Genomic DNA, 12,611 nt, shown 5'->3' on the forward strand with positions numbered 1-12,611 from the left:
AACACTGCCATAAACCACCTACACATTCTTTCTCTTGCATAGTTAAATAAATCTCTCTCACATGCATATAAAAAAAAACAAATTTAAAAATAAGGGAGCATGAATAACTTAAGTTTAGTTATTGGTGTGTTCTTCAGTTTTTGTTAATTAGTTTATATATACATATATTTTAATATTTTTATAATTATATATAATATGAATGTGAAAACATGTTATTGTACATATGGGTGTAGGTGAGATTTGTTGGGCACCATCCATCATTTAAAACTGTGTGTGCGTATGTTTAAATGAGAGTGGCAATATGTGGCTAAGAATGTGAGGCTGGGTGCACCTGTGCGAGTGAAGAGGCAGCTGTGTGTGTATGCTTAAGATGGAGAAAGGTGGGGAATGTGTATGGTTACGTGAGAGGAAGTGTGTGTATGTGTGTGTAATAAACTGAAAAAAATCTATTGTAAATACAGTTTATTGGTGGGGATTTATGTATATATTGATTGTAGATTACAATACCTCACTTCCTTCAAAACTGTTGATATATATATACTAGTAAAAAAGGCCCATTTCGGACAGCAATGAAACGGGCGCTAGCAAGGTTTTCCTCGGTGTGTGTATGTTTGAGAGTGTGTGTGTGACAGTGATTGTGTGAGACAGAGAGTGAATGTTTGGGTGTGAGAGAGAGAGAGAGTGTGGGTGCCAGTGTGTGCGTGAGAATGAGAGTGTGTGTGAATGTGAGAGGCATAGAGTGTGTGGTGGACAGTGTGTGAGAGTGAGAAAGAGACTTTGTGTGTGGCAGAGATACCTCCCCCCTCCCTCTGTGTGGTCCCTCTTTCCCTGTGCTGTCAGGTGTGGGGACCGTCCCTTTGCCCCTATGTAGAAAAATTTCCATGTCTCCATGCTATCTTTGGGAAACATATGAAAGGTAGCCCTTGCAATGACATGACCTAACATTAGGCATGCATGGGTTCTGGAAAGTGTTGAGGAGAAGCTTTTGTAAAAAGGGGGTGGCATAAGTTTTGTTTTAATACCATCTTTATATTTAGGGATCCTCAGTGTTTTATCACCCCATTTTTGTAGTAGAAGCTGATTACTGAGCTATTGTGGATTGTCCAGAAACAGTGTGTTTGCCTTGGTTGAAGCTTACTGTGTAGGTGTATGAGCTGGCTCTGTTGTTGGTAACTCACAGAAATGTAAGTGGATTACATGTAATACAGCACAGTTTATTGTAGTTCCCTGTTGTGAAAACTGAGAGAGAAAGCGACAAAGAGGTTAAAAGGTTGTGAAGGGCAGAAAATTAACACCTGAAAAGAAACCAAAACAAACCTGTTGATGCCCCAGGGGAAAAAGATGTTGTTGAAAGGTTTTGCAAACTGTACATGTTTCCTCACAGAGAGCAGAGCTTTGTTGTAGTAGAAGCAGTTGTTTGTTTTTTTTGTGCAATATGCAGGCACAGAAGCTGAGGCCTCGAGGGCATTGTTTTTCTTTCATAGGGCATTGAATGGTTGAGGAAGAGAGTGAGAGCTGGGCTAGACTTCCACCGCAGCTTGTTTCTGGAGAGAGTGAAAGGTTTTGTTAGCCAGTAGTATCCCGGAGTCCTGGGGATACTGTTTGTGATGCTTTTGAGGTCACGTTTCATGTTGTTATGCGATTCGCTGAGTGTGATAGCTCCGCCCTCTACATCATCACATTGTGATTTGAGGGCGGGGCAGACACTCATGGGATCTTGCAACTACAAATTTGCATTTAGAATGTTGAGGTTGTGAATTATGTGTGGATGGGGCGTGGGTGAGGGCGGGTCTATGAATGAGAGTGAGTGGTGCTGACAGCCTAGCCCACCAACAGTGCAGGGCTTCAGTGTTTCCCTGCCACACAGTGAGCTTCAGAACGTTGGAGGTGAGAATTATATATATATATATATATATATATATATATATATATATATATATATATATATATTCACACACACATATGGATGAATAGATAGATATATATAGATATATACAGTGGTGGAAATAAGTATTTGATCCCTTGCTGATTTTGTAAGTTTGCCCACTGACAAAGACATGAGCAGCCCATAATTGAAGGGTAGGTTATTGGTAACAGTGAGAGATAGCACATCACAAATTAAAACCGGAAAATCACATTGTGGAAAGTATATGAATTTATTTGCATTCTGCAGAGGGAAATAAGTATTTGATCCCCCACCAACCAGTAAGAGATCTGGCCCCTACAGACCAGGTAGATGCTCCAAATCAACTCGTTACCTGCATGACAGACAGCTGTCGGCAATGGTCACCTGTATGAAAGACACCTGTCCACAGACTCAGTGAATCAGTCAGACTCTAACCTCTACAAAATGGCCAAGAGCAAGGAGCTGTCTAAGGATGTCAGGGACAAGATCATACACCTGCACAAGGCTGGAATGGGCTACAAAACCATCAGTAAGACGCTGGGCGAGAAGGAGACAACTGTTGGTGCCATAGTAAGAAAATGGAAGAAGTACAAAATGACTGTCAATCGACAAAGATCTGGGGCTCCACGCAAAATCTCACCTCGTGGGGTATCCTTGATCATGAGGAAGGTTAGAAATCAGCCTACAACTACAAGGGGGGAACTTGTCAATGATCTCAAGGCAGCTGGGACCACTGTCACCACGAAAACCATTGGTAACACATTACGACATAACGGATTGCAATCCTGCAGTGCCCGCAAGGTCCCCCTGCTCCGGAAGGCACATGTGACGGCCCGTCTGAAGTTTGCCAGTGAACACCTGGATGATGCCGAGAGTGATTGGGAGAAGGTGCTGTGGTCAGATGAGACAAAAATTGAGCTCTTTGGCATGAACTCAACTCGCCGTGTTTGGAGGAAGAGAAATGCTGCCTATGACCCAAAGAACACCGTCCCCACTGTCAAGCATGGAGGTGGAAATGTTATGTTTTGGGGGTGTTTCTCTGCTAAGGGCACAGGACTACTTCACCGCATCAATGGGAGAATGGATGGGGCCATGTACCGTACAATTCTGAGTGACAACCTCCTTCCCTCCGCCAGGGCCTTAAAAATGGGTCGTGGCTGGGTCTTCCAGCACGACAATGACCCAAAACATACAGCCAAGGCAACAAAGGAGTGGCTCAGGAAGAAGCACATTAGGGTCATGGAGTGGCCTAGCCAGTCACCAGACCTTAATCCCATTGAAAACTTATGGAGGGAGCTGAAGCTGCGAGTTGCCAAGCGACAGCCCAGAACTCTTAATGATTTAGAGATGATCTGCAAAGAGGAGTGGACCAAAATTCCTCCTGACATGTGTGCAAACCTCATCATCAACTACAGAAGACGTCTGACCGCTGTGCTTGCCAACAAGGGTTTTGCCACCAAGTATTAGGTCTTGTTTGCCAGAGGGATTAAATACTTATTTCCCTCTGCAGAATGCAAATAAATTCATATACTTTCCACAATGTGATTTTCCGGATTTAATTTGTGATGTGCTATCTCTCACTGTTACCAATAACCTACCCTTCAATTATGGGCTGCTCATGTCTTTGTCAGTGGGCAAACTTACAAAATCAGCAAGGGATCAAATACTTATTTCCACTACTGTAGGTAAGAGAACATGACTTTGGATGTGTCTGTGATCAAACAAAGATGGTTGTGAACGAGATGGAGAAGGAGGGAGGATGTGAGCATATGGCTAAATGAGTGAGGTGGGGTTTTTTACTATGTGATCATGAACGGGTATGTGCAAATAAAAAAGAGGGAGACTATCAGGCATATTTTCAAAGCACTTAGCCTTCCAAAGTTCCATAGGTTTCTATGGAACTTTGGAAGGCTAAGTGCTTTGAAAATATGCCTTTATGGGGCTCATTTTCAAAGCATTTAGCCTTACAAAGTTCCATAGATTACAATGTAACTTTGTAAGTCTAAGTGCTTTGAAAATACACCTCCACGTATTAGCAAGAGATGGAGGTTGTGTGTGGAGTTATAAAGAAAATGTGTGTAAGAAATGTCAAATGTTGGTCTGTTGAAGCTCTGAGCAGAAAGAGAGATACTTACTTTAGGTGCATTTATCAATATTTTGTCAGCAGTTACCACATTACCTGAATCCTGCAACAGCAGCAGATTGTGCCACAAGGCCTGGTATCTGTAGGTGGTAATTTGAGGTGCAACAGCAAAACTCAAGTCCTAAAGCTGGCCATCATGAGAACTAGGGCTTGGCATTGAGTGATATAATTTGGGCCACAGCAGTAAGGAGTGGCGAGAGATATGCTACATTGGTGGTGGTGTGACAGAGCACTTAAGCACATCAAAGGGAGACATCAGAAACAGGGGTTGCAACAGGTAATGTAGTGTGAGAATACCAAGAGCAGCAGCAGCAGAACAGGCTGTGGCAAGAAAGGTGTTAGTGGGTGTAATTCTGGGTGAGTTGTTTGTGGTGGCAGCAATGGAAAACTGGCCTGGGTTTATTAGGGCACAGGATGCTCTAAACAGAAGGATATGAGAGAGTCAGGTCCTTGAACCACAGTGGCTTTCCACCTGGGGATCACCAACATCCCCCAAGAAGAAGCAACCTGAAGTGGTGGAACTACATGTTGATTTTATAGTACAGATGACAAATAGCTGAAGTGCTACTGCGAGGTAATAGATTTTTAAAAATATGAGGATCTGGTTCTAATACAAGCTTGCATATTTGATCCTAACATAAGTTACCACGTTTTTAAATAGAAATAAAAGCCAAAAGAAGACAAGCCAATAAACTGGGGAATCAAGCTATACATTACAGCTTTAAGCGCAGAATCTAATGGCTCGATTTTCAACTCACCTAGCTTTGTTCTGGGGGCTTTATCCTGTCATGAAGCTTTTTTAGACTCTTTTGTTAGACCTATGCTCTTGAATGGGGTTTTATGACTAAGATATTATAGGATAACTTTTCTTTTTCTGTTGTATGAGTGAGGGTGAACAGTGAGTATGCTTGAACTGAAAATGAATGCATTTTCTAATGGTGGGCACTCTGGTATCTTCAATAGATGTCTAAAAAGGACGAAGACAGGTGCTTAAAACTGATGATAGTTCTTCTTTGCTCACAGCCCTGAATAACCTTTTTTCATTTGGCTATAACATATGTGGGATCAAATTCTAGCAACAGAAAAATGAGCCTCCAGAAAAAGAGCAAGAGGCCATAGAAAATGAACCACAAAATCATCAGTCCACAGGTCCTAAAGAGATGCTGTCTTTATGGAAAATGGAACATTAATAGACAAGTATCGTATGTAACTGGCTACAGTGTAAATCATCATAAAACCCTTCAAAAACCATTAAAAAGACCTGTGTTCTGAATCCTCTATTTCCCATAAATCAGGATGCACATTTTCTATTTAAAATCAGAATCTTACCTTCGTAATATAGAACTTTTTCAAACCATCCAAAAATGATGTAAATATTGAGGACACCTGAGGTTTAAGAGCATGCCCTGCAAAATAAAGTTTCAAGTTTAGCAGGAACAGCGCCAACACAGAAATTTTATATTCAGAAGAAACTGTCCTGGGCAAAGTTCCTAAGACGAAATGTGCTGTTTAACACCCCTTTTTATGGCAGACAATACATTTTTACTTATATGAGCCATAAAACAGTCTCATATTTTCAGACCTCCTAGTTAACATTTATACTCTCCTCTGTTCAAGCTAGCATCAATTCCTCTCTACTCAGCTCAACGGCATAACTTTAAGTGACGCAACACCTACAAAGGAAGTTGAGCAAAGAACAGAGAAATGACAACTCTGTCTTGGGGAACATTGTGAAGGAACTATCTTGAACAATATACAGTTATTAATTCTCTACTGACCTTATTTATAAGATCAGAAGATTGGTAAAATACATAGCTATACATTTTTCTTGCACCTAGAATCCTTTGCTTCACTAAGAGGGAAACCAAACATGGGATCCAAGAAAATATTAAAAGGATAAAAGTGCAATCTATAGGTTACCATAGACAGCCAAGAGTCCACATCCCTACTGTGCCCAATGCCAACAACACCACCTTCCCATGTAAAGTGGGGGTATCAAATTGAACAGTATCTCACAGGTGGAAAATATGGTATTACTTTGGCTGCAGCTTCTATTGAACAGTTAAATAATTCAAAACAGTGTCTGAGAGAGCAAAACATGTGATAACACTTTTCTGCATGGTCTGTCTACTATAGGGATGTAAGAAATGTAGATTCCCTAAGAGGATAAGGTCCAAAGAAACAAAATATAGGGAAGGTCCAACTGCCAACCAAAATGCAAGCCAAACCCAGAGGTGAATATGGAGATATTGCAAACAAAACCAACTTGACAAGGAACTGTGTTTCAGCAATACAATGCCTGCTTCAGGTGTCAGTGTATCTATTATCCTGGTCAAAGTTCATTCTTTGCAGTTCAACAGTTTCTTCACCCTCCGGGTTTGGCTTGTATCTTGGTTGGTCACCGGACCTTTTGTCTACTACTGGACCATAAAGGCTGCCATCATTGCCCATCAATGGCACAGCTAACCCAGCTTATGCCATGTGGTTAATTGTGATTCCCCAGCCTCTATCATAGCCAGTAATGACTGTAGAGTTATTCCGGCCACAACCAGATTATAGTACAAATGTTCCAACATTCTCATCCCTGGCTTAGGTACACCCATCACCGGTCTAGGCCAGTTGCTCTGAACTTGCCACCAAGCTGCAGTCACCCCCAAATATATGCTTATAAAAGGTATGTTTACATGTGCCTCTGTTATGACATTGTTAAAAAAATTATTTCCAACATCAGGCAGGTGTACTCTACCCTTCCAATTTAAACCAGCCTAGTCAATGTCTACACAACAGTGCAGGATCTGCAGACTGCCCAGATGGCACACCCACATCTTAAGCTGTCTGTCCACCTTTTTGACCCCTTTTTTATACCTTCTGGTCAAAGGATGATGTCAAACTATATTATGATGGTATCTTTAAACAATGCAGCTGTGCCAAAGAGATCTCTGGCCACCCATAACAGCAGTATGCTAGACAAGGCTCCCAGGTTGCTCCCCCTTAAGGGAATAACAATTAATCACATGATAGTGCTCTCATCCCTCCTTGCCCACAGGAGAGGAATGAATAGTTATCCAATGTCACCATGACCTATTCAACAAACAATAGTGTCCCTGGATACTGGGCCTAGATAGGTCCCATATGGTTTTAACTTCACTCATTTGGCAGCCCATTTGGCAAATGAGTGTCCAAAGATCCATACTGTTCCTCCTCACAGTACACAAGCTATAAAAAAACATAACATTACTAGGAATCATGAGTCATCTGGTCTGATGTATTCTTTATAGACTAAGTATCACCACCTATGGATAATGCTGAATGTTAGTCCCATAGCTGCAGCACTTGTGGCAGCTCCAGTTCTAAATGAATGAGTCCCAGAAGAGGCTGGGTTATAACCAGCCATGAAGAACCAAAAAAGAGGAGAGGGTGACTCTCGGCTCACATCCAGTCTTTATTAGGCACTATTTTGGTGCCTAATAAAGACTTCGGATGTGAACTTTCCCATTTTGTGAACCATGTGTCATCCTCTAATCCTTTTTTTTTTGGTTATTCATTGTTTCCCGTAGAGGGCTTCCTCCTGTTTGCCTTGTGGGTTTTGTAACCAGCCATGCCTGGGCATCTCAAATATAGCAGTAAACCAAAAGCATATTAAGGACGTCCCATCCCTGTGCACTAAAAAGTGCTTCTTCTGCCCCTGCAGCATAAGCTCATATATTTTATAGGTGGGTATACAATGAAGGAATCTATTTGGAGCAGTTAGCTGTTCCTCCTACTAAACATGAATTTGAACACTAACATTTTGGAATTACAACACTGGGCCAACAGTATGTTTAAAAAGCAAATGCTATACAAAACTCTGAGATTGGTCAGCAAATGCTGTAACAGCAGTCTAATGTTTCAAGTGACCTGATGCTTTAAAGCAACAGTGATAAATAGAGACTTCTCAAAGTAGAAACCTGATTTTGCTACTTCCTTTTTGTGTCCTATTCCTGAATAGAATTTATTTTTTAATTAAAATATAAGGCTGTATCGAATATTTATTTTCAATTCAGACCCAAATAATACCCTGAATACATTATTCGTATTCAGATGAATAGTGATTTAAATTCAAATATGAATAATCCAGGGCTCCACTGTGCTAAATCCTACTGAAATAAATACTTGATTTCTGTTTTCATGTTGTTTCATTTATTTTTTGTTATGTTAAAGTTCAATGCCCATTATTCGTATTCGGCCAAATAATATCTTTCATTGTTCATATTTGGCCAAATAGTAACATATGCTATTTTGGTACAACTCTAATAAAAAGATTCTACATTTTTTCTTCTTAGTAATAGAAGTGCATACATTTTATATAGATATCTCCCTAGATCCCCTTTCCACAGCATACTAAATTCCTTCTTTACAAGTACTCGTGGAGTCCTATGTTCTGACAAGAACCAGCATAACCATGACCCAAGCTAGGTTCAAAAGGTGGGAGGGGTAAATGAAATGAGGCTTAAATTCTCTGTACAGAAATATTTGCTTGAGAATGAAACACAAAAATCAGCAATGGATCTTTAAACAAAAAAGTGCTTTGTAAAAGAAATCTTCCCACAAACTTTTTTCACATTGTTCAAAAAATACAATGCAAAATGCATTACTACTACTACTACTATTTAGCATTTCTATAGCGCTACAAAGCATACGCAGCGCTGCACAAACATAGAAGAAAGTTTATTTCATTGATTTAAACAATGTATTTTAACAAATATATAAATAGTCAATAAGTTGAAGAAAAGTGCATACTCTAAGAATGACACATTGGCATGTTTCATATAAAGTGTGATATGCACGACTGCTGCAGTTAGTGAGTGCACTAGGGACGGTTGGCTATAATTGATAAGGCGCTAATTATGTGCATGGGAGGGATAATGAGTGTCAGAACTAAGGAGGTTAGATTGAGGAGATGGCATGACATCAAAAAGCTGAAGATGTCTCTCCCGTGCAGCCACTATCTTGGTACACCCAAAACAAACAAACCTATCAGCTGCTGTATCCATATTGTCGCTTATTGTTGGTAGCATTTTTATTTGATCTCACTTATAGTTTCAAACATGCTGGCTTGGGCAACATACAGCTGTACACAGCGGAAGTATCACAACTGAATAATCTTTCATCTGTAAGAGTAGTCATTAATTGTAAATCGTAATCATTGTGTCATTTGGAGGGGCTGGTTACAGGGACTCCCTAGCAGGCGTTGTATAACTTAGTGCTGATGGTCAGATCAAGAGAGAGGAAAAAAATTTTCTCAATGCCTTCCCTGTCGAAGCACAGCCCTTGAAAAAGCCCACAAGCAAAACGGATGGGGCCACCGTCAGGCAACAGATAAGTGCTCGACTTTACTTTATCTTTGTAAAGCTGCTTTAGAGCACTTCATGAGAATCAATGAAGGTTTTTATGAACCAAAGAAAATTTGGAGTTAGCATTGATATTGTCAATATATTTAAAAAAAATTTCTTGTAAAAAGAGCAAAATTGTTAAAATCTATTTGGAAATAAATTAAAAGTTAAAATAATTCTTTCCAAGCAAGGTTTTTATGACCAGTGATGAACACCATGCCCCCAGTTAAAGCCGCTGAAAACTGAAAGTAAGCGGTCGGGCGTTTTGAGGTCTTTTCCTTGCTTTTTAGAAATATTTTGTTAAAATCAAACATTATATTTCCATATAAATTTTATTGGATTCCTCTTTATATGGTCGGTGATCTTACATCTTGGAGTCCTGTATGGTAATCCTCTTACTATTGTCTACCTCCTTGTCTGATGACATATTCCACAGCTGTCGCATTGTCGGAAAGGACTCGTACCGACTTCCGAAACAGCAGTTGCAGGAAGTCCAGAAGGGCCAGCCGAATCGCTCTCAATTCCAAGAGATTGATGGGCCACTTTGTCTCTGACGGAGACCAAAGACCTTGAGTCATCCGTCCCAGGCAATGAGTTCCCCAACCTGACAGACTGGCATCCGTGGTGACTACTATCCACTCCGGCGCCATCAGGGGCATGCCCAGACTGAGAGTGTCTGTCCGCAACCACCAACGCAGACTCATCCGTACTGCAGGTTCCAAGGGGAGACGAAGCAAGTAGTCCTCCGACACTGGAGACCAACGCCTGAGCAGAGAATGCTGTACTGGCCTCTTGTAGTACCTCGCCCACAGTACCACCTCCATGGTGGCCGTCATGGATCCCCACAGCTGTACGTAATCCCACGTACGCGGCGCTGACCTGGCCAAGAAGTTGAAGACCTGAGTCTGTAACTTCTGCTTCCGAGCCTCTGGAAGGAAGACTCTGCCTATTCGAGTGTCGAAGATCACTCCTAGGTATTCCAGAGATTGGCAAGGAGTCAGTCAGCTCTTCTCCAGATTGATGATCCAACCCAAAGATCGCAACAAAGAGAGAACTCTGTCCGTGGCTCGCACACCCTCCTTGAAGGATTGCGCCCAGATCAGCCAAACGTCTAGGTAAGGGTGCACTTGTATCCCTTCTTTGCGGAGAAACGCCACTATGACGACCATCACCATGGAGAAGGTCTGAGGCGCTGTAGCCAGACCGAAAGGAAGGGCCTGGAACTGGCGATTCAGTACCGCAAAGCGGAGAAACCGCTGAGGAGGCCAAATTGGGAAGTGCAAATCGGCCTCTTTTATGGCCAGGCGGACAGAACATCTCCCTTCTTTACAGCGGCAATAACCGACCGGAGGGTCTCCATCCTGAAGTGGCGCACTCTCAAGGCCTTGTTGGCTCCTTGAGATCTAGAATAGGCCGAGACGAACCTCCTTTCTTTGGTACCACAAAGTAGATGGAAGCGTCCTGAGCCACATTGTTCCACTGGAACGGGAACGACAGCGCCAATTTGGAACAAATTGACCAGAGTCAGTATGACTGCTGCGATTTTTCGCGGGGACTTGCACGGAGAGGCCACGTATAGGTCCTTCAGAGGACGGCAAAAACTCCAGCTTGTAGCCGTCTCGGAAGATTCCGAGAAACCAGTTGTCTGTCGTCACCCTGGCCCACTCGTCCAGAAACTAGGACAGCCGTCCTCCTATAAAGTCTGGACCATGGGCCAGGGTCCCATCATTGGGCACGAGGCCCTGGGGGAGCTCTGGAGGGATTTCCGCCGAAGCGACGGTCTCCACGAAAGGACTGCTGCCTTTGGGGAAAACACAGCCTAAAATAGGACCCAGACTTGCCCGGGCGATACCGGCAGGCAGCTCGAAAACGGCTCCTAGAGGAGTCCACACGAGAATTCACTCTGGTCCTGACCTCTGGGAGCCTCTAGCCCTTGGCATCACCCAGCTCCTTCACAATTCTGTCCAGCTCGGGTCTCCTTCAGGGCGATGCCGCCTTCCACGGGCAAAGCCATTTTCTTGGTCACTGCCATGATTTAGAGAGTCCACGTTAGGCAGGCGGAAGGCCTCACGCTCTCCCTCAGAAAGGGGATATAAGAGCTTCATGACCTTAATGGCCCGAAGGCCGGTCTCCGGAGAGTCCCATTGCTCCGCAATCAGGCCCTTCATAACCTCATGGAGGTGAAAACCTCTAGGCAGACGCCTAGTGTCTGTCATAATAGAAGGAGACACCGAGGAGGAAGTCTCACTCTGAGGAGCCGAGATGTTTAGAATCTCCATAGCCCGCACAATCAGGTTAGGCAATTCCTCCTGCCGAAACAGCCGGGTAGCAGAAGAGTCATCCGCTCCATCAGAGGTGATCTCACTCTCCTCCAGCGTTTCTACCCCAGAAAGCTGGGATACTTCATACAAGCTGCCCTCATCTACCTCAGAAAAACCAGACACAAGATCTAAAAGTAGGGGTGCCACCCTAGGGGGTTTCTGAGCAGACCCAGCGCCCGTATCTGCCGGGTCAGCCCCAGCCCTTTCTAGCTGAAAAGCCTGGTGCGTTAAACGCACAAATTCAGGGGGAAAAAAAGCTTCCTTATCCAATCCCACATTAAAACAGGGCTCAGGAAGAAAAGAGCTCTCTGAAACCGCTGAATAAAGCGGAGACACGGAGCTGCGCGATCCAAGATGGCGCCCGTTACCTCACCCCGAGAAGGAACAGTGCGGGAAGGAAGGCGCTTCTTTTTGGACTTAGGCGCCTTTCCCAAACCGCCCTTCTTTAGGGCGGCCTGCATTCCATGAGCGGCCATCAAAGAATGAGCGGCCAACGTGAGATGGGCTGCCACTGCGGCCCGAAAAGAAGTGTGTCAGAGGTCGGCCTCGGGGGAATGGCGGCTAACGCGGCCCGAGACGCCATCGTGTCCTGGGCGGCGAACAACGGTAGGGCGGTCAGTGCGGCAGGCGCGCCAAAATCGGTGGCCAAAGGGTGGGAATGGGCGGCCCACTCCGCGGAAGGCCGCACATCTCCTGTCGCTGCGCAAACGCGGTCCGGGGAGGCAGGCGCCGCACTACTCATCCCGGGAACAACCCCCTCCCGCTATTAGCTTTCAGTACCTGAAAAAAATCCGAAGCTGCAACAAATCTGTCCTGAGTGAGCTGTTCTTTACTTTCTTATCCTGTTAATAGAGGAGAAAACTTCATGT

At 43.5% G+C, this 12,611-nt stretch overlaps 1 protein-coding gene across 1 annotated transcript in view; it reads right to left on the reverse strand.

Moving 5' to 3' along the window:
• Positions 1 to 12,611, reverse strand: part of AGPS (alkylglycerone phosphate synthase) — a 531,881-nt gene that overhangs the window by 212,275 nt on the left and 306,995 nt on the right. The window contains exon 13 of the mRNA XM_030208991.1: positions 5,379 to 5,455. Within this exon, the coding sequence (XP_030064851.1) occupies positions 5,379 to 5,455 (77 nt within the window). The remainder of the gene's footprint in view (positions 1 to 5,378; positions 5,456 to 12,611) is intronic.

Source organism: Microcaecilia unicolor, chromosome 7 (genome assembly GCF_901765095.1).
Source record: "Microcaecilia unicolor chromosome 7, aMicUni1.1, whole genome shotgun sequence".
NCBI classification, from domain to species: Eukaryota; Metazoa; Chordata; class Amphibia; order Gymnophiona; family Siphonopidae; genus Microcaecilia; species Microcaecilia unicolor.